The sequence below is a fragment of the Astatotilapia calliptera genome, chromosome 20 (assembly GCF_900246225.1).
Source record: "Astatotilapia calliptera chromosome 20, fAstCal1.2, whole genome shotgun sequence".
Taxonomy (NCBI): domain Eukaryota; kingdom Metazoa; phylum Chordata; class Actinopteri; order Cichliformes; family Cichlidae; genus Astatotilapia; species Astatotilapia calliptera.
The window spans coordinates 8,490,721-8,512,731 of NC_039321.1; the positions used below are offsets into that span (position 1 = coordinate 8,490,721).

Below are 22,011 nucleotides of genomic sequence, written 5' to 3' on the forward strand. Positions count from 1 at the left end.
TTACATATGGTATAACCTTCGTAATTCTACTGTTGTATTTTTTCATGCAGGATCCTCCATATTTTATATTTACCATACACCAAACAACTCTCATAAAAAAAAACCTATTGATGTTGACAATATGGATAGTGTTGTGCAATGTCTTGCTCCTTCCCAGCTAATGAAATGTTATTGCTGACCAGACCTGCCCTTTTCAGCCTCCTCCCTAGCAGAATGCAGCCACACTGAAAAAAAAGATGCTTCTCACGAGCTGGGCAAAGAGGTTAGACGCTATGGCCAAGCTCCCCAGATCTGAGCTACTGCTATGTGCACCAGAACAAGCCAGATGCACTAAGCTCATATCTGCAAGCATCTGCTACCACCTCCCAGTATCTGGACACTACTACCCACAGGACAACACTATAGAGAACCAGCGTCCACGTTCCAACAGGTGAGACTTCCCTTAAGTCTTGGTTTTAGCATTGTGGGTAATCAGTGTTTGGTGTTTACATGGTTAGTCCCAGTTTGCTTAGCAACAAAAGTTTCCCGGTGCTGCAAAAAGCAATGTACCCTTTAACACAAAGTGATTCAAGATAAGCACAAGAGGAAAGTCACTGAAATAGATTAAATAGAATTTTATGAAAATAAATTAACAAAAACATTTGGTGGGTGGAAGAGTGGAAGAGGGAGGCCAAGTGAACATATGGTACAGCTTTTATAGGCTGGAAAGGAGTTCAATCTCTGACATCCGCCCACCACTACAACAAATCAAAAAGTTGTTTCTTCATTACAACTCAAAAAACACACTGCCTGCAGTTGGAAAACAAACCACAGTCTGTTTTGCCAAAATTCCAGCAACCAAAACAAACTGGAGTTAATACATGAGCACTAAACTGAAATAACATACCCAAAGGTTTCTCTAAAACAAGCCTCACTAGCCAACCAAAAAGAAAACCAATGGAAAATCTTGCATAAAAATCTAAACCATGGGACTAACTGAAGTTCTTGAGACCCATTTTTGGTCAGAACTACAGGCCAACCAAAAACTGGCAACCTTCTGGAAATGCTCTCTAGACAGTAGGGTTGCCAGAAAAAGAAAAGATACTCATACAGACCATCAGATTAGACACTCATTTGCAACAGTATCAATACCAGTTGTGCTGTGTTCACCTCCTTTGGTTGAAAATCAAATTATTTTGAAATGTTTTTAGTGGTCTTTAATGGTCTTAAAACTGATGATGATTTACGTCATAAATAATGACACACTGCTATTTCATGTATAAACTGCCTTTATACTTTAAAAGTATCATTACTGGTATAAGCAGTTTGCAGTTTGTAGCATTGCACAGCTCTACTTCACACAGTACTACTTCAGATAGGCAAGTGCAAAGCCCCTCCCCCCACTAGCAGCCAAACACAGGAACAGTAGTGCAACAACACTAGCCAAGAATCTTAAAGAACCCCTGGGTTTTATGAAGAATTTCAAGAGGCCAATAAGGCTTCTTTTTCAACATTGAGCATTAAGCATTTATCATAAACATTAACCTGGCCAGTGCACATTAAAAATAGCCGTTAAACTCTTAGCAATTACCTTATGGCAGTTTTGGCCACATTAGCTGTCTGTTAAGATATCATAAACAAAGCAGCTAGATAACAATAATAAAACTGTAGGAGCTATTAATTTAACAGGATAACATAATTATTTATGTCTAAAAATTTTTTATTAAGCACCAGCATTATGGACAAGTCTTGGGGGTTCAGGCACATCATAAAAACACAACTAACTTATGTTACATTAAGTTAGGAGAAAAGATTAAAAAAAAAACCCCAATGCTAATTAGTTACTGTAGCCCAAGCAAGAAATAATTATTGAGATATTCCACAATCAATTCTTTGTGGCAGAGAGGAAGCATTTAGGAACAATAACAACTCAGCTAAGAAGTGGTTGATCAAGCAAAGTGACAGAGCAGCAGAGACTGCTGAGGTGCACGTTGATTAAAAGTCGCCAGCCCTCTTCTAACTCGGTAACTTCTAAGGCTCAAACGTCCTCTGGCATTAACATCAGCTCAAAAACTGTGTGCTGGGAGCTTCATGGTGAAGCCACTCCAGTAGGTGTAATGTGAAGATACTCTAATCCATGTGGTGTAGTTTTAAAGCATGGACTTTCTTAAAAATTGCAAATGACAGCATGGATGCACTCTTTTTTTACTTTTGTTTGTATTTTTATTTTTTATTTTTTGCAGAATAGTAAAGTGACTTGACCCAAATGCCCAACCCATCAAAGTTGTTTCCCTGTCAAGTTCAAATACTCTGTGCCAACAGTGGTGTTGTGTTCCTCTTGAACTCCCAGACTGAATCTGAGAAAGAAACCTACCCTTTCAACTCCATTTGCTAAGCAATGCAATATGGTCCGAATTTGCTGGAAGCATAGAAAGTAAATAGGGCTGTAGTGGTATACATTTGCACATAGCAGTGTTATTATGTTTTTTTTTTCTTTTTCTTTTTTTAAATATGCACATCTTAATTTACTCATTTTTCCTCCTGTGATATTGAACATAGCATTAAGTATTGAGGATTTCCTGGAGATTGGTATCACCTTTGAAATTCTAGTATCATGAAAGCCCTACTCTAGAGACAATGCCATATTTTGAAATGAAAAACATCTTGTTTGGCCTCCTGTATATCAGCCACTTCAGCCTACAAAGAGTAGCTCATGTAAAGCATAATGTAGCCATAATCATTCAAAAAACCATACCAAAGAAAACTGGGACTTATACTGCATTCTTCCAAGATCAACCATAACTAAGTCAATAAAGATTAAAGTATCCACCCCCAGCGCCCAACAGTTCTGGGAACTGGCCCAATTTTTCTTTTTTTTCAAACCCTTGACTTAAAATCTGTAGATTGCTCCACAGAGGTCCTGTTTTGTCCCCTTGTACTCGTGCCTTGGCAATGCATGCTGGATCTTTTCCAGTAAGTCAAAACAGCTTCAACCTTCCAGTTGATTTTAATGTTCGGGAAGCAGATTAAATTTGAGTGAGGAAAATATAGCAAGTTGGCTGGTGGTGAGTGAAGACTGTCTGGCCTGCTGTGTTTTAACACACCACAGTTTAGATTATTACAGAAGAGGGCTGACAACATAACCATGGGGTGTGAATTCACAATTGGCAAACTTGATTGGTCTGAGGACAGTGAATGAACCTTTATTGGGTAGCTCAAGCTATCTCAGTTTTAATATTTGTTAATTTGGTAAAAAGGATTTTACTACTTGCCTGCTGAGGCTTTGGTGGACGTTTCTGCTGAGACTCTGGTTGTCTATAAGTGAGTGGCTTCCTCACTTCCAATACATGTACTGTTTTTCCAGAATTTTGCCTCTGGCATATGCTCTCCGTACATAATAATTATAAAACACTAAAACTGAAGCTAACATGATTTAGACTAAACATTTTTAAACAATAAAAATTAAACTGAAACAAGAAAATCTGGAAACTAACTGAAACTAATCTGAAAAGCTGAAAGTCAAAATTTAATAAAAAAAAAAAAAACTATTGAAAAAATACAAAACTATAATAACTCTGGCTAGGGCCACCTCCAAGACGATGGGGAGGGCGTCTCTTAATCTAAATGGTTTCTTTCCAATGCTGATTGAATTGTATAAAGTGACAGTACATTTCTCAGGCTGATAGCAGGAAGAGGAAGGCGTTTATGACATTAGATGTAAGAATGTGAGAAAAATGTAAAATCTTCCCGTGGCATTGAATTTCGAACCACTCTTTTTTCTTCTCCCTTTCTTCCTCGTTTTCCCTTCAAAATAGAGCTCATAAAAGCATTTATGTGAATGTGCTTCTCCCTTGGTTTAGGTTCGGGCTTGGAAAAATGTGACGTTATTTTAAAAAGGAGTTTTGGATTCCTCAAGCAGCATGAAACATCACCTGCTTCTGACAACCTCTGCCCCAAATGATCGTCAGAAAAATTCTCCTTGAGTGCTCAGAACATCTTGTTTTTCTTTGCTCGCATTTGCTCAGTTGGGTCCACTCACTCACAGCCTGTATTTCCCGAGGAAAAACTATGATCACTTTTCAACCCGCTTCAAGCATTTCGACAAGAACAGATGTTAGTGTGCACCTCAAGCTCACAGAATTTTCTTTGCCCATTTAGTTTTAATATTTACATGTAATGTTTTAGTCAGATATGTTAAAATACAAAAAAATGAAATTGTTAAGAAACGTCAATTGATCTGTAGTCCCCAAAACATTGGTCTTCAGACTCAGGAATGTGTATCTTGTCCCACATAGTGAGGTGGGAGGTCTTTAAAAGGGCTGTCCATCAGCTGAAACAGTCTCAGTTTGAACTCACACTGTAGAGGGGGAACACATCAAGCAATGCTTTGAAGAGCAGCGCCACATGACGAAGTGTCAAATTTACTTAATAACAGATTCCTTTCGGTGGAGTGGAGGTGAATTTTTGAAAAGGATCTCTTTGCTTCAATGTGTCTGACAGAGGAGTCTGGTGTTTTCCATTGTCAAACACGTACCAGATGACCATCCTTGTGTCCACGCTGATTCAGAGCAAAGCTAAGGTAGGTGAGAACATTTCTCTAATCAGAATTTTTTCAAAAACACCGCTACTACACTGAGCGCAATGCTTGCGTTAGTCTCTATATGAAGTTATCTGCTTGATCATGCGTTTGCTGACCTACATAGAGATATCTTGGACACCATGGAGAAAATGAATCATGTGATAGATGACATTTACATCATGTGCTCCTGCATTTGCCAAGTACCAGTCCCATTAATAGTTTTATTTAATATCATTAATTTAATCATTAAGTATTTATGCTGGTTACTATTATTAGTATGGCATGTTAGTCTTTAACGTACCATCCCACTTTACTGTAAAAGTAACTCTGTTATTATTATTCAGCATGTTGCTTTAAATCTACATCAAAGCATCAAACTTAAAACTTTGATGGCACAGAACTTATTTTTCCTCCTGGTCCTGGCAATAATTCTTTCCTGCCATGTGCACTGATTTAGTGCTTTGTAGTCCAGAAAACCAAGTAAGAGTTAAACTCAACAGCTCAAAATTGTATTAGGAACAGAAAACCAAATATAAAAAGATTATTTCTTGTCTCTGCGGCTTTCAAAGAATTGTCTTTTGTGTGTGAATGTGTGCGTGAATGGGTGGATGACTGGATATGTAAAGCGCTTTGGGGTCCTTAGGGACTAGAAAAGCGCTATATAAATACAGGCCATTTACCATTTACCATTTACCTTAATTCATCTCAGAAGTTGACTGGAGACAAATAAATCTTGTTTTATTGTTTCATTCACTTCCCTCTATCTTGACTATTTATTGCAAAAGCTGCATCAAACTTTAGGAGCCAAGTGAGTCAAAGAGGTACCTATGAAATGCCTTTCTGTGTAATCATTTAGCTTTTAGTGTGAAGAACATGTGCTTATCACCATGTTTTAATCCTTAGTGGAAGCATTAATTCCATCTGGAGCCCATTTGACTGTTACTGTTGCCAAAAGGTGCTTGGTAGCAGACATACATCAGCTACAGTTGGATCCTGTGCACATTGTTCTCCCTGCTTAGGCTTCCATGGTAGAGGGCAGTATTTGACCAAAAATTGAGGTTATCCACCCCCACGCCACAGTCCTCCACACTTACTTAAACATCAGTCACTAGTAGTGTTGCAGCAAGGAATCACTATGCATTCCTCTCAAACTCAATCTGAAACCTGATATTTTATCTGAGCTGAGATCCAGATGACGGCGTAGAGCAGTTAAACACAAACACTGTGTTTTCTGGAAAGAAAGTATTGCTGTTACGTTTCGAATGTAGATATTTTGGATGGAAAGAATTACTACTGTTAAATTTTTATAGCTCAATTAGGTGGAAATTCAACTTAGGTTTGCTTTGAACTTATTCTTTTCTTGGAAATAATTTTAGATTAGCACAACTTGGGAGGGGTCACTGAATTGGACTGCTACAGGGTGAGGAGTACATGCATGTTGAAATGTTAAGGAAAGGCTGCCCAGAATGTTGTTGTGGTTTAGTTGTTTTTTTCGAGTGTATTATTCAGTTTAGGTTTTTTTTTCACACTGTCTACAAGGACTGTCTGCTTGAGTGGGTTTTTTTAGTCTACAGATAGTACTTCTAATGGGTTTTTGTAGTTCTCATGAATACACTATGTGGTTGTGTTAGTTGCAGGTAAAGTGTCTGTGTATGATAATGTTCCTGAGCTTCCCTCTGACTATGGCTGAGGTCCCTGGCCCATGCAGACACTCCATCACTAGGGAACACCTGCTGACAGTTAGGCAACTGGTAGGTGTTGAAACAACATTAAAGCAATCACCCTGCACGTCCCAGGCTGAGATGTTGCAATTGTTGTTTCCGCAGATGGATAACCAGTTAAGAAGTGGGTGTTCAATAAACTACACATTCATAGAACGGAGGAGTTTGGTGGGTAATATAACCTTATGCAACTGTTTTTCCCCAAACACCTTTGATTTAGGTTTTCCATTAACTGGTTTGTGCTTTTCGTGTTTATTACCTTGTGTTCTGATTTCCAACAGAGCAAATGTTGCTTTGTAAAAGCTGCATTACCCTGGATACTGGAGCTCCTTACGACCCACTTCAAATACATTCGGGGTTCAGTAAATGATGGCTATGTTCAGTCCCTGAGGGCGCTCATCCTCAACATCTATTCTCAGAAATGTGTGCCTTGGATTAATGAAGAGATTGAGGTCAGCGTGAGTTTCCGAATGCTGAACTTGCAGCCTGTTTCTTTTATAATGTCATATGAAGATGACAAATCATATGAATAGTGTGAGCACATGAATCTGCAGTACCTTAAAGACATATGAAATACTTGTTTCTTCGAATCTGCTTCAGGATAAACCAGAGAGTTTTGAAGTGCTCTACAGAGGGTCTCCTTCGGATGCATTACAGAAGGTCTTAGAAGTCTTAATGGTTTACTGGGAGCTGGTAACGACGAGCGATGCACCGGTTGACTGGAGGTGCCAGCATGAATACACAGAAACCTTTGGCTCTACCACAGAGTTATACACAGAGTTATACACAGAGTCAATCACACAACACTTTACAGGTGAGAATCTCAATTTTTTGGGTAGTTTGTGATGAAACACTCAGATGTCTGCGGCAACTGCAGAGATCACAAATCGTGTGTCCTTTCCTACAGACAGTTATGACAGAGATTCTGTGCAGGGCTCTCAGAGAGAACCAGTCAGTGACCTGTACAAGCTGGGTTTCATCATCGCATCTATCTGTGGAGGACTGCTGTTCATTCTTACTCTCTACTGCCTCATCACACACAAGGTATCCGAGCTTCTGTTTTTGTTTTAATTTACAAGATCGCATGTGCCCTTGTCAAGTTAGCCAGGCATTCAAGTCATATTGCAAATGAGTAGACTTTGGCAGTCAGCTCTGTTCTCCGGGGCACTCCTTTTTTGCAGAAGCACTGGCCCTCTCTCACTAATAAATACCGTGTAGGCTGGCACCTACTTTGCAGCAGCACATGCACAAAAATACACAAATGCAAGCATTGCATTTATGGATTTGAGGGTATTTAGTGCAGTCAGCTATAGCTTGAGAAGCTGAATGATTTAGAGTACACTGATTTTTAGCTGGCTGAGGCTTACAATCTATAGTGACTTTATTCACAGACTCTAAGTCATGACTTTAACATAATGCTGGTTTTAACCTTCACTCATTCCTTCAAAATGCAACAAATGCATTTTGGAAAAGGCTGAATAGCTTATTAAAAACTCTCACACACACACAAAGTTTAATAAGAAATCCTATAAAGCAAAGCAATGAAATGGCATGCTAAGAACACTGAAAACAATAATATGCTAATAAGACCTCTAACAGAACAGCGTTTAAGTCAAAAGAGATAAAATACTTTACAGTGAAGGTTTATTGTCTCTCAAGTTACAAAAGCACAAAAGTGTGAAATACATAGGCTTCCCCCCCCCTAAGACTCGACATATTTTTCTGCATTTGGCCCAGAACTATAAATGTTTGGCCACCCATGCTCTATAGCTTTCTTGCAGTCGACATGCGTTTTTACATTGATTCTGTGTGGAAATCAAACATGGTCACAAAGCACTCTGCTTCTTACAGGCAGCAGCTGTCAAGAATGTATACTCAAGGGAAAACCGTGAATGGTTTAGCTCTTGAGGAGAGTCTAAAACTGGAATGATAGTTGACAAAGATGTTTTTGCTTAGCGTCATGTGTCATGTTAGACAGACTCAATTTTATTAATCCTTGCAGAGAATTTTACAGTCACATTAGACCTCCACAGTGATAGGATAAAGGCAAACAAATGGTATTAATTTAAGTAGCTCTTTCAAGTCCATATGTAATTCTTATCAGTATTTTGATTTGACAATTATTACTAAGAAGCTGATTCAGAATCAGATTGATTAATCCAACTTCAGATTTGATGTTTGATGTCCGATATCAAATCCAACATCAGACAGACACTGAGGTTTTTAGGCAGTGACACTCACCAGTAATTGCTAAACAAATAAGGAATGTGTACCAGAAATTACACTGAATGCTGCAGCTAATGCATTTAAAAGGAAAAAAAAAAGACAAATAGATGAAAAGAGACCAGACAGCATGAGAAAGTGGAACTGACTTCTGACTTCTCTTCCAGGAATTAATGATTTTGCATGGTTGTTTAGCTAATTACATGTAGTGACATGAGTACATGCAGCAGACTATTAGGGATCTTGCATGGCTGGCGGTGAGTGCAGAAACATTGACATTGACAACTGGTAACCTCAGTGAAGTGCTGTATGTGTTGGACAGTTGTGGAACGCTATTTTTAACCAACTAACCGCATTTTGGAGCTTGGACCTTGTTCAGCTTTTTTCTTTTTCTTTTTTGAACCTCTTTGATACATGGATGCAAAGTTATTTCACCTTGAATTGTAGATTAGTGAATATAAATCACCATGCCTCATTTTAAAGGTGCTTATACTGTTTGTAGTGTAGGCTGTTTAATTACAGTATGCAGCTTTTCTATAATGTTTTACTGGGGAAAAAACTGTCAAGGCAAATAAAGTGAAAATAAAGTCAGATGTTCAAGGATTTTATAGGCTGTCATAGCTTGCTGAGCCACATGGCTTAAACTATAGCTTTGTTGTAAACAGTAATATAAGCATGCTCTGTCCACTTTTTAGAAAGTATGGTAGTTCTGATGTAAAACTTTGCTTGATTCAAACCTCCAACTGCATAAATAAAGATCCAAACAGGAGACAAACATACAGCTGTTTTTAGCAACCAAAGCTAAACAAAATGTCTCTCAAAAACAGTCTTCCTCAAGTTGATCAAAATCCAATGAAAATATGTTTGACTTCAAAAGATCATTTTGGCTACAATTCTGGTAAATATGATTTGTGACCTACCTTGGGCCACCACTCACCACTTGAGAACTAAGATCTACTGTAGCTTTGCTTTGTCTACAGGGATGAGATAGACAGTAACATAAACATTACATTCCCAAAGCCTTAAACCTAATAAATCGCTGTAAAAAGACTATAAGTTACTCAGCTGAGGAGCATGGAGGCTGCAGTGGCGTTTTTTAATTTATAGCAGTAAGATTGGATTTGAAAATGTAATAGTGGAAGTTTGGAAGGTGGAAAAGATATTGTATCACACATAGAAGCTTTGTGTAGCACTTGTATACTCAAATTTTTCTGCACAGTATCGTTCAACTTTATCAATTTATTGTAAAATACGTGAAAATACAGCTGTTGTATCTTTATGTGTATACAATCCTGTCCTGCATTATTGTTTGGGAGTCTCCTGTAGCCAATTTGCATAGAAAGTTTTTTGTAATAACATTTGCTGATAAATAGCCGTTTTTGCATAAGCCACTTCAATAATATAACCTGGAAGTATACATCTGTTTTCCAGCAATGTGGTGCTAGTAACCTAACAAGGATTTGTTTTACACACTTTTAGAAGCTAATGATAAAAGTATAGAGGGTGTCTCTCTCCAAGTGTTTGTGCTGTTTGCACTGGAGTGGAGACTGACAGGTTACAGCTCTGTCTTCCATTATACTTTTGGGAACCTCAAGTAAGACTGCATTCGGAGAACAATGTGCTCTCTTAGGATAATAGGGTACAAGAAGTTGTTAAGATGTGATGGCGCATGATCAAAGATTTAAATAGCATTTCTGGATTTTAAAAAGGGGTGGCAAGAGGGTTCCTGATTTGAACCCTTAGTCAGCTGTGGCCTTTGTGGCTTTTCCATGTTCTCTTTGTACCTTTGTGTGGGCTTCATCAATAGTTTGGTTTCCACCCACATTGCAATAACTGGTATCTAATAAAGATAAGTTAATATTAGGGAAAAATATCAGCTAGTTTTAAGTAAGAATTTTGGATTAGCTGAAGGCTTGTGAGAGAACTTTGAGGACATTTGATTGATGATTAGAACAACCCAGCCTATAGGTAAAATGTGATGTTTTCAGCTCTATTACTTAGTTTTCTCTAACACAGGATTTTCTTAATTTTTATATGATATAAATGAAAGAAGTGATTTATTTAATGGGTCTGTTTAGACACATTTTTAATCTGGTCTGGCTTTTCTGATTAACCTAACTGGGTAACAATTAGGCAGCAATTGATATGAATGCAGTGTTTTCTAATAGTGTTGCCTAACCCACATAGCGGAAATTGCAATGGCCCAGATCTGGGCCATTCATGTGCTTGAATGACGGCCCTTTGGTGGCCCAGATCTGGTTTGCCAGAGGTGGCCCACACATGGGCCAGCGCAAGGCCAGTTACAGACACACTGCTGGTCCTGTACTGGCCCAGAACAGTTTCAGCTCTGGTCCCAGATGTCAGCCTAATGTGTACCTTAATCAAGCCATGTAACAACAACATGTGCCAGAACATAATAGTGCAAAAGTAAGAAGCCGGAACTCTGTTGAGACAGTGAATGGATTGATTCTTATATAGCGTATTTGTACTTGCTCTATACAAGATGCCACATTCACCCAATCAAACACTTTCTGTAAAGCGAGTGTTTCCTAACTACATTCATACACATTCACATTTTCGACATGCAGACTGGCGAAACCAGGGATCAAACCGCTAACCTTCCGATTAGTAGGGTTACGTCCTGAGCTACAGCCACCTAGTGGTAAGCATGAGTAAACCCTCACTAGGTTTTGAATAAAGTGTACACTCACAAACCTGTCAAAACTGCATTTGAAACGTTGGCTACCATAGCAGTATAGTATTGCAACATTTGGGATTTGGGTCTTCTAACTAAAATAATAAAATAGGAACATAAATAGTGCCATCATTGCCAGACCTGGGCCACATCTGGTTGACATACACCCTGCCATGAGTCACCAGTCAGTCAGAAGTGCCAGGTCTATGACCCTGGGCCACATAAACCAAACCACAATCGGGCCAGATGTGGCATGCCATCACATAAACAGTGCCATCTAACCCAGGCCTGGCCCATAAGTGGATGACATAGCACTTAACATGCCAGAAGTCAGCCAGCAGTGCCGCCTTGACACCCGAACCGGGGCAGACATATCTGCTATGTGGGAAGAATCCTGTAGAACTTCACGACTCTCCATTTGTATATACAAACTGTAATCTATCAGACAAATATGATCGCAACCAACACAGCACATTCAGTATCTTCTAGTATTTGTAGGAAAAAGTTTGTTCAACCATATTAAATGATGCACTGAAGTTAGGAAAGAGCCCAGACTTTTCCATTGTCTCAGCCCATCAGAATATCATTAGTAACCTTCGCTAGCATTTTTCCTGTGTTTTATAGACACATATCTTTGGGTTTGCATAAGGAAGAATGTATTTGTATAGTGCTTTACTAGTCCCTAAGGACACCAAAGCACTTTATACAACCAGTCATCCACCCATTCACACACTGGTGATGGCAAGCTACGTTGTAGCCCCAGCCACCCAGGGGCGCAACGAGGCTGCTGGACACTGCCGCCATCGGGCCCTCTTACCACCAACGGGTGAAGTGTCTTGCTGAAGAACACAACGACCGAGACTGTCCAAGCCGGGGCTTGAACCAGCAACCTTCCGATTACAAGGCGAACTCCCAACTCTTGAGCCACGATCGCATTTTATTCAGTGTAAAATGCAGTGCCGCCTGTTGCGGTAACCACATATGAAAAAGGGAGCAGCCAATAGTAGCTTCTTAATCAATGGTGTTGGGTCTAAGGGGACTGAAGTAAATATTTAGGTTATCTCACAGATATATACAGCAATTCATGAAAACATTATTTCTCAAAGTTTAAGGAGGTTTATGCCAAATTATGCCAGCAACACCACAAAAAATGGGCACAATCAGTCACACTAAAAGCAAAGAAGTTCAGTTGTAGACACAAAAAAGTTAGATGAATTCAGTAAAGGAAAGTTCAAAGACAGGTGCTTCAGTGCTTCCTTACTTGCCTTTTTTGCATAGGAGCTTCTGGGCTTTCCTTTACAAAATGAAAGAGCAGAAAAGCTGCCACAATTCAAAGCATTTGGGGCACTAAATGACACCTATCCCAGATGTCATTTGGTTGAGTTAAACCTTGGATCAACCAGTCCAGGACAGAAAAACAGATACAGCCAAGAATCACCTATTAACTGAGCAAGTCTTTGAACTGTGGGAAAAAGCTGGAGTACCTAATAAGGCACAGAGAGAGAATGCACACAGTAGTGTCAACCACTGCACCATGGTGCCACATATAATACCAAGTTTCAGAAAGGGAAGCATGAAATGTGGTATTTAACCATTAGGGAGCAAAATAACATTTTGGCTGTTTTCTTTTTGCTTTGAACAAATATTTGTTGTCTGTTGAAAAGTGGGAGGCTGAACTTCTAATGTTCTTCTAATTACCAAATTTGACTGTCACAGTGGATCACGATGAAATATCTAAAAATATTCCCAGGACAGTCATCTTGGAATGTGCTCCACAACTGGAACAGAACTTCTGGCCATACTTAGAAGGATGCCAAAAAGGAAGTGAGAGCTAATCTTCGCAACTGTTTTGCATACTGACAGGAACCTTGGTGTGTTTCATTACTTGGGGTTGTTAATCAAAAACGTATCTTTTTCTGTTAGTCTTTATTCTCCTCCTTCTAACAAGACCACTTCAAGCAGTGGAACTGATTTTATCTCTTATGACTTGACATTGTAGTTCCCAGAAAAAGCTCTGAACCCTTTGGAATTAGGAGAATTTCTGTGTTGACTACACACAAAAATGTGGTCTGATATTAGTTCATCTTAAAGGTAAACTAATAATGAACAAAGAGTTGTACTTTTCATGTCTTTATTGAACATAATGAGCAATCAAGCACAGTGAAGACTGAAAATACTCTGCTACAAACTGTTGAGCTTCAGTAACTTATATAAACTTCTTTTCTCCATTACATGGTGCTCAAAGTGGTTTAAAAGACTTAAGACAACAGTGAATACATGTTGTTCTATTTCTCCTAAAAAAAGCTGTTTAAATGTTCCCACATGGAATTGTTCCCTCAATGGACGCAATGCCCTAAGGGAGCAAAGCAGCCCAAAACTACAACGGTGCCTCCACCATGTCTAACATCTGGGAGACATGGTGGAGGCTTTGTTGTGTGCTGTAGTGCCTTTTAAAATAAAAATAAAAAATAGCACTGTGTAAGTCCTATATTTGCTCACATAAGACATTTTTTCTCTTATTGTGAATTGATGAACATCAAGCTTTTCAGACACACTTCTGTAGCCTTACTAAGTGCATCTTCACAATATTTCTTCTAAAGTTCTGTGAAAGTTTCTACAATTGCGGCATGATTCACAATGCAATCCTTCTTGAAAAAAGTAGTGAACCATGAACAAGACTTTGCATGCCTCAAACAACCCACGCATCTCATCTTCTTGAAGAAGTTTTTGAATAAGTCACATTTTACAAGCTGGCAATGTGAGTGATTATGCAGTGTTTTCAATAAAGACAGGTCCAACTGTTTGTATTATGTGTTCAGATATGTTGATGTGTAAAAAATGTGCTTTTTTTTTCCCAATACAGAAAACTTACAACCCTTATGGATCAAGATTACAAACAAACGCAAGGTGAGAATATACGGATTAATTAAGCAAAAAGACTGACGTTGCGTTTTTTTTACTGAAATGACGCTAAAGCATGCTTCTGTGGTCTTATTAAAGCACAGACCTGCAGGACATAGAAATTGAGGGACAGTAATGTGAGTATCCTACTGGCCTATAAAGCATTGCTAACAGTTAAGCATCTGGAGCTGTTTAAATGCGTTAAACAAATGCATTGTGTGCAGCAGTATAACTGCACATATGTCTTTATGTTTTTATGTATTTTCAGTATTGTTTTCTCTCTCCAGGTAGTCACTGCAGCAGCAGACAGAGCACTTGTGAACCTGAGTTTTTGTGTCAGTATGTGTGTAATGTATCATGCACACCTTTTGGATAAGAAGCTTTGCTTGATCTGAGACCAAAGATGGAACTTATTGTTAATAATGTGGTATGTATATTATGTTTATGCATATTCTATTGCAGATAACTTTTTAAGTTCACAAAAAAAGTGTTTTTTAAAGCAGTTATGTATGTTGAATTATGTGTTTCTATTTGCTACAAGTTAACATCATGTTTTTAATGTTATTTGCCAAACATTTCCAAGAATTATTTATTATCGTCACTTTATTCAATCACTGTATTGGTAATAAAAGTTAACCATCGATAATCAGCTGAAACTTTATTTAGCTAACCAGCTGTCCAGTTCATAACTGAACACAGTACATTCACATCTAAAGAGCGGGTCATGTTCTCATTAAAGGATTTATAGCCACTTCATAGTGTCCACTGTTGTACATTTTGTGTTGGAATTTTTTTTTCTCTTGCAAAAACTTGCAAAGTTTATCAATCTAAAAAGTCTTTACATAGTTGCTCTTTTGTTAAGAGAATTCGATTTTTTATGTGATTGTTTTTTTTAAGTATTTCAAAACTGTACAAACAGTTTCAATATGACTTCTGTACAATAATGTGTTGTTGGTTACGAGAATAGTTAGGAAATTATTACAATAGATGCATATCACTGCTGCAGCTTCAAAGGAAATGTGTTTTATTACATATGGAGGTGACAGATTTTAGTGGGAATAATAACACAATTTATTCATACGCACGCATTACAATCATTACTGCATGTAATGACAAATAACTGGTTATAATACTGAGAAAACAGAAAGGCTTTGTGCACGTGGGTTTCTCTAATGCTGTCAGTTGCTTGTATTCACTTGTATTTACTCCATGATGGTCAGGCCAAATGTTTTATTTGTGTTAATAAATACTTTAATGGTTTTCAGAAGAACTGGACAATTCCCCAAAAAGTGAAACATTTGCATGTGGCTTTGAGAGGACCAAATCAGTAAATCATGTCGAAGGATGTGCATATGCATGTGAGCTGGCCTCTGTTTTGTTTTCAATGAATTTTTGAAGAAAACAGAGACGGAAAACACAGCTCTTCGACCCATCGTCTGCAGTAACAACTGCAACCTGCAATACAGCATAATCTATAACACACTTAATTTCACATGCTACCGCTTATCAGAGTGCAAACCACCGTTGCATGGCAGTGATCCATTCTTTATCCCAAGACACTGCACCATTACAAAACAAGTAAAGCATTTCTCTAATTCAATTTAGTGCCTTTCTGCAAGGGATTAAAGGCAGCTGTTGAAGATGAAAAGGCAAGTTGTCTTCAACAATAAATATGTGGGAACTGCTTAAGATCAGTTAGAAGAAGTGGAGATACCTTTTGACAGTCCTCTTTCCCAGCTCATCTGCTTCTTACCTTCAAATTAGAGGAAACCAAATTAACTTGTTGTCAAAAACTCTGACGGGTCACGTGGCCCAATAGGGTCTTGAAAAGTCACTGTGTGAACTGAAGTAAACAATTAGATAACAGTGAGACATAACAGTCACGGCTCATTTGAAGTAGAATACATATTTAATTAGAGACACACTTAACCAGACAATTTCACATGTTAAATGTGAACAGGGAGAAAATCAAAATTGTCCTATGGACTGAATAACCAGAAGACAAAGTGTAAATGCTTTACTCAGTGTGCATCACTGATTATAATTTTAAAATGTTCACAAAAACATATTGATGATAATTACTGCTCCTTTCTACCAGGTGCCACATGATGGAGGCAAAAATCCAATGGCTGGCAGTTTCATATTATATTTTATATTATATTATATTATATTCCTATTATACTTGACCACTATTATTACTAACCATTTTACCAGACAACTGGAACCAATTAATTAGTTGAGCGGATGTAACTCGTTAGACCAGATCTCTTCACTCTTTGTCATCCACATGTCTGCCACCCGGATATGTGATTGTAAAACTATGGTATTTCCTTTTGGTTAGTTTTATAATTTCAATAATGCTAACAGCTTTCATAACAGCTTAAACAAACATTATGCAATCATGTTTTAATGAAGAGGAGAGTGAGTAATATAAGGAAAATGCAATGAAGCATAATAGCATGGCATGTGTTACAGATAGAGACATTTCGGAAACCTCTACACATCAATGAAAGCAACATGTCGCAAACAGTAGGCGGCTTCAGCAGGAATGTCTTTGGCACTGATCTCATTAGCATCGAGACGGAGCATCTTCAGCCTGGAGAAGTTTGACATGTCAACAGCACTGCAGAAACTGCTCAGGGAGAACTCTGAAAGAGGAAAGGGGCGAGAAAATAGGTTACTCTCATCTTTTGAGATGTGAAGCAAAAAATGATGTCTTGATGATGTCTGTTCACCACAAGTGTTACCAAACCAAGCTCATTGCTACATATACCTATGCATATTAGTCCGTGCAAACTCCAAAATGTATGACTGTGTCAGAAGGGGCAGATCTTCTCTAAACCTTTCTTTAAATGGAGTCAGTAAAGAGTTATTTTCTGGAGTTTGTCAAAAAAAAAAAACCTGCATTGTTTTCTGTTGAGAGCTCTAGTGTGAGGATATCTGGTGTTTCGTAAAGTTTCTACCATGACTGAGAGACAGTTCGTGGAAAATTCCTGCTTCAACAGAATAATTTAAATAACTGGTAAACAGTTTGAAAATCTTGCTTTTGCTGTCATCTAGTGGTTGAAATGTTCTCTTTGCTGCATGTGCAGCTCCGATCCCGAACATCACATGCAGGCATTAAATGATTCTTATTTAAAGATTGGGGGAAAAAAATTAAATTTTAGGAAGTTGATAAGCCAAATAAACACATTTGTGGATATATACATACAAGCTGGATGACCGTTTGAATGAAGTTGAGTAATATAGCTAAGAAGCATACAGGATAACTAGCATGAGTCTTTATCAACCAAGCAATGGGAGAGGATTACACCACTGGAGGCATCCTGGAGCATAACAAATTGACTAACAAACCATATTTGGACAAAGCACAGTCCTTTTAAACATTACATCTAAAGTCTTCAAGATTTCTGTATTATCACTCGCTTTATATGCATGAGTGGCATCGTGTGTGTCTCGCTGAGTAAAATCACTAAACTACTGGAGAGCTCCGAGTCTTACATAAAGACAGCCTGCAACATTCAGGAAATTAGTTCTGCACTGAGGGTGTATGTAATCACATTACTCTTCTTTGCTTATTTTTAACCTTTTTGTCTTTCTGTGCCCATAAAATATTTCAAGGCATTATCTAATTTAAAGTAATAGAAGTCCTCATACCTTTAATCTTATTGCCTTGCAAGTAAAGGTTCTCCAGGTTCATGCTGACAACAGGAATCTTTTCCAGTTTATTGAAGGACAGGTCAAGCTCGACCAACGTGCTGATATTGAAGACATTGGAAGGAAGTCCTTTATTAGTCAGCTTGTTATGAGCTAAGCGGACAAACTGCAGTTTGGGATACATGGTGAGAAAATCTGCTGGAATGCTTTCTATATTATTAAATTCCAGGTATAGCTGCTGCACCCTCACAGGGAGGTTGTCAGGGATTTTCCTTAGTTTGTTTTTCCTGATATCCAGCATTGTCAGAGACTTGAACCCCTTGAACACACCTCCAACGTCTTCTATGGCATTTGCTTGGAGATGAAGGGTGGTGAGGTTGGTCATCCCCTTGAATGAGCTGGCAAGGACTTTTGATATCTTGTTGTGCCCAAGTCGCAGGTCTGTGATTGAAGTGGGCAAGTTAGGAGGCACGTGTGTTAGGTCATTGTGATCCAAGAGGAGCCGATCCAAGTTCTTGAGCTTGCTGAAGACGTTCTTGCCGATTTTGTCTGAGCTGAGCTTGTTGTGAAATAACACAATCCAGACCAAGTCGGTAGCGTTGTCAAACACCCCATCCTGGATGCCTGTGATCTGGTTATGCTGCAGGTAGACATATTTTATATGCGAGGGGACATAGGGAACATGCTGAAGGTTGCGGCTATGACAGTACATGGCTGTGGGGTAGACTGAGGGGCAATTACACTCCAGGGGGCAATTTGCATCCTCAGCCTGCAAACCAGCGTGCCATTGTCGCCTGCGCAGGTGGGACAGCCACTGGATCTGGCTGTAGTGTTGGCCAATACCCAAATCCACTATTCCTATTGTGAGGAACACCAATGTCCACATGATCATTCTGAAAAACCCAGGAAAAACGGGGAGAAATTATGTAGTTGAAAAGGTAATAATAAGTCTTAACAACACTGATCGTTGTGGAAATGATTGGCAACTAACACTGACTTACGCTGCTGTATTAACTTCAGACAGATCTCATTCTTCCTGCTCCACTTTTTAAATGTAAGGTAGGTGCAGTATACCTACCAGTTGGCCGATCTGAGACGATGCTTCCTCCCTTGCTCACGCTGCCCGTGTGTTTCTCAGAATAAGTGGAAAATGTTGTCGGTATAGAGTAAATCTATGGGGCGCCGTTTGTAAACTGAAACATGCCGAAATTAACAGCAACATTTTTCCACATTTAGCTCTAAATCTTACAAAAACATGTTTTTTCGAGTCATTTTTTACAACATTTAGTAAAATATTTGTAACTTTTCATATTTAAAACAGGATTTTAAATGTTAAATCTAAATGCTAAATGTTAAATCTAAATGTTAAATGTTAAATCTAAATGCTAAATGTTAAATGTAAATATTATATTTAAATGTAAATGTTAAATGTTAAATGTAAATATTATATTTAAATGTAAATGTTAAATGTTAAATGTAAATATTATATATAAATCTAAATGTTAAATGTTAAATCTAAATGTTATATATAAATCTAAATGTTAAATGTTAAATCTAAATATTATATATAAATCTAAATGTTAAATGTTAAATCTAAATATTATATATAAATCTAAATGTTAAATGTTAAATCTAAATGTTAAATGTTAAATCTAAATGTTATATATAAATCTAAATGTTAAATGTTAAATCTAAATGTTACGGGAAACTAAATATTTAGCTAATATGCAAATTTATTGTACGGGTCAACGGAAATACCAAAATAAAAGCTTCAAGAAAACCTCCCGCGCTAAAGTGTGCCGGTCGCGGTCAGGTTCTGTGTTTGCGCTCCTCTTACGGTCACTTTTGACTGCCATGAGCTGCTTCGACTATTCCCTACCAGCATGTCCAGCGATTTAGCTGAAAACATTGGAAGAGCCGTTTTGTCGGCCATCCAACGATTCAGCGGTAATGCACCCTCGACCTCACAAACGCCGCAGCACTTGGTAAGTTTATTGTATAGCATTTTGGACGGGTTGATAGCAGTGTTAGCAAAACTAGCAAAGCTAAATTACTTAGCTAGTCCTCAATTATTTCATTTGGTAGGCAGCAGACAGAGATCGAACATCATACAACTCTATTTATTTATTTGGTAGGTAGGTAACAGTCGTTCTTGATGTAAATGTTTCCTTAGGAATCCAGCAATGCACCTGGACCAAGTAGACCTGCCGTCTCCACTGGGATACCATACTGCTCGGTAGGCCTTCTTACACATATCATTTAGCTGACTAATTTCTGTTTTTTCTTTGGTGTAATATGTCACCTTAAATTAAATCCTGTCAAAGTAATGATTCTGATTCTACATACATTTCATCTTCTTAGGGGTCCATCACTAGCAGTGTCACATCACCACCAACAACATTCACAAGTTTTACGTCATATTTTATTACTGTTTTTGCTCTGAAGTGTCTTTTGATTGCTCACTTTCATATTTTAAAACTATTGATAAAATATTACTCTAGCTAATCTGTCACAGTACAATTGCCTCAAATTACCCATCTTTTGTTATAGAATTGTGCTCATTGAGATTTTCTGTGCCGTGTTCTAGGATGGTTACCAAGGAAGGCTTCAGATTTCCAAAGAGGAATTGGAAAATGTTCTTTCCCTGAAAACATCTTTTACTGAAGCTGCATCTATCCTTTCCATCTCCAGGCCCACTCTGTATAAGTTACTGCAAGACTATAATATCTCAGAGTCAAAATTCAATGTAATCAGTGACCATGAGTTAGATCAGATAGTGTCCCAGATAAAAACTGAACATCCAAATGTTGGAGAAGTGATGCTGATGGGTCATCTGCGTTCCAAAAACATAGTGGTTCAAAGATGGCGCGTAAGAAAGTCACTGCGGAGGGTGGACTCTGCTGGTGTTCTATCCAGGAGAAGAACTGCAGTTGCTCGGCGAGTATATTCTGTGCCTCATCCAAATTTCATATGGCACATAGATGGAAATCACAAACTGATTCGTTGGAAGTTTGTTGTTCATGGTGCAATAGATGGATACAGCAGGATGTTGATGTTTCTTCAGTGCTCCAGCAATAATCGAGCTGAGACTGTGAAAGCCCTCTTTACTGCAGCTGTTGGACAATTTGGCAGACCCCTGCATATCAGGACTGATCACGGAGGAGAGAATGCTCAGATTTGGGAGGACATGCGAGCAAGCAGGGGTGAAAGCTCTGTCTTAATGGGAAGTTCTGTGCACAACCAGAGGATTGAGCGTTTCAACCGAGACTTAAACAACAACTGTAGCCGCATTTATGCACCTATATTTTATGAATTGGAATCACTTGGTATCCTAGACTTAGAAAATGCAACAGACCTATTTTGCCTTCATTATGTGTTTCTACCACGAATCAACCGCACTTTGAAGGAATTCAAAGCTGGATATAACAATCACTCTGTTTCCACTGAAGGTAATAGAACTCCCATCCAGCTTTTTGCCTGCGGAACTCATGTGTCTCATCGTCACAACCCAGAACTTTCTACAGCAGAGGTCTCCATACCCTCCTTGTCAAACTCTGAAAGTAGGTTTGTCCCATTAAATGACAGCGATTTACAAGAGCTATATACAAGCATTCACCCTTTTGAAGAAGACAACAATAATGGTAAAACATTGTTTCAACGAACACAGCAGTATATTTTTAACAAACTTGTAAATGTGTGACCTCAACCACAGGATACCAGCGATGTTCTAAAGAGTGATGACACTTAATATTCTTAAATGCTGTACAGCAAATGCAGTTTTTGTACTACTGCAGAAGCCCCTCCCCTCTAGCAGTGATGCCTCCTGCCACATAAGGACTCAGAGTTAATGACTGACAGTGACTCATAGGCTATTCAGAAGGCTACAACCACTTTTAGTTTATGGGTAAAACCAGTTATTCAGATTGAAGTAAAGATCAAATTCACACTGTAATACAGTATAACAGTGAAAATTATCAACACGGAACAGTCAGTCTTTAAATCAATTCACAAGATTATCTACAGTATTGTTTTAATCATTGTAAAGTTGCAATAGTCTTAATAAATGTTGCTGTTAGATGTCTAAGTAATCCTGGCTTGTTCTACAAAGCATGTTTAGTATACTCTGTGCATAAACTGTTTTGAAGTGTCCTTGTTTAAAAAAGAAAAGCTTAATAAAATTGTATTACACCAGTGACTTTATTGATTTGTCGTTGAAAATACAGAGTTAGCATTTTTATAAATCTATTGAAGCTTTG

The 22,011-nt window shown here is 38.3% G+C and overlaps 3 protein-coding genes across 11 annotated transcripts; 2 read left to right on the forward strand and 1 right to left on the reverse strand.

Annotated features, from left to right (window-relative positions):
* Nucleotides 1-4,311: 4,311 nt before the first annotated feature.
* csf1b (colony stimulating factor 1b (macrophage)) lies at nt 4,312-14,852 on the forward strand. 9 transcript variants are annotated; one of them, XM_026154879.1, is made up of 9 exons: nt 4,312-4,558; nt 6,190-6,309; nt 6,385-6,447; nt 6,561-6,731; nt 6,880-7,093; nt 7,187-7,323; nt 14,061-14,104; nt 14,198-14,235; nt 14,386-14,852. In XM_026154879.1, exons 1-8 carry the CDS (start codon nt 4,517-4,519, stop codon nt 14,232-14,234), a joined length of 828 nt encoding a protein of 275 aa, XP_026010664.1. In that variant the 5' UTR covers nt 4,312-4,516; the 3' UTR covers nt 14,235; nt 14,386-14,852. The 9 variants fall into 9 exon arrangements, with proteins under 9 accessions (XP_026010664.1, XP_026010665.1, XP_026010668.1 ...); XM_026154880.1 differs by having other exon boundaries at nt 14,390-14,852; XM_026154883.1 differs by having other exon boundaries at nt 14,203-14,235.
* A 76-nt stretch (nt 14,853-14,928) lies between these two features.
* On the reverse strand, nt 14,929-18,957 carry fmodb (fibromodulin b). Its single transcript, XM_026154888.1, has 2 exons — nt 17,756-18,957; nt 14,929-16,746 (listed from the first exon to the last, which is right to left on the reverse strand). Exons 1-2 carry the CDS (start codon nt 18,645-18,647, stop codon nt 16,595-16,597), a joined length of 1,044 nt encoding a protein of 347 aa, XP_026010673.1. The 5' UTR covers nt 18,648-18,957; the 3' UTR covers nt 14,929-16,594.
* Nucleotides 18,958-19,486: 529 nt separating this feature from the next.
* LOC113013596 (uncharacterized) lies at nt 19,487-21,946 on the forward strand. The gene is made up of 3 exons (XM_026154612.1): nt 19,487-19,740; nt 19,929-19,991; nt 20,343-21,946. Exons 1-3 carry the CDS (start codon nt 19,639-19,641, stop codon nt 21,453-21,455), a joined length of 1,278 nt encoding a protein of 425 aa, XP_026010397.1. The 5' UTR covers nt 19,487-19,638; the 3' UTR covers nt 21,456-21,946.
* The last annotated feature ends 65 nt before the right edge of the window (nt 21,947-22,011 follow it).

Excerpts from the sequence above, each read along its gene's own strand:
- LOC113013596 (XM_026154612.1), top strand. The coding sequence starts at position 19,639 with ATGTCCAGCGATTTAGCTGAAAACATTGGAAGAGCCGTTTTGTCGGCC. Across the intron at positions 19,741-19,928 it reads CACAAACGCCGCAGCACTTG|GAATCCAGCAATGCACCTGG; the intron begins GTAAGTTTATTG and ends ATGTTTCCTTAG. Across the intron at positions 19,992-20,342 it reads CTGGGATACCATACTGCTCG|GATGGTTACCAAGGAAGGCT; the intron begins GTAGGCCTTCTT and ends GCCGTGTTCTAG.
- csf1b (XM_026154879.1), top strand. The coding sequence starts at position 4,517 with ATGACCATCCTTGTGTCCACGCTGATTCAGAGCAAAGCTAAG. Across the intron at positions 6,448-6,560 it reads TCATAGAACGGAGGAGTTTG|AGCAAATGTTGCTTTGTAAA; the intron begins GTGGGTAATATA and ends GATTTCCAACAG. Across the intron at positions 14,105-14,197 it reads AGATTACAAACAAACGCAAG|CACAGACCTGCAGGACATAG; the intron begins GTGAGAATATAC and ends GTCTTATTAAAG.
- fmodb (XM_026154888.1), bottom strand. The coding sequence starts at position 18,647 with ATGATCATGTGGACATTGGTGTTCCTCACAATAGGAATAGTGGATTTG. Across the intron at positions 16,747-17,755 it reads GCAAGGCAATAAGATTAAAG|AGTTCTCCCTGAGCAGTTTC; the intron begins GTATGAGGACTT and ends TTCCTCTTTCAG.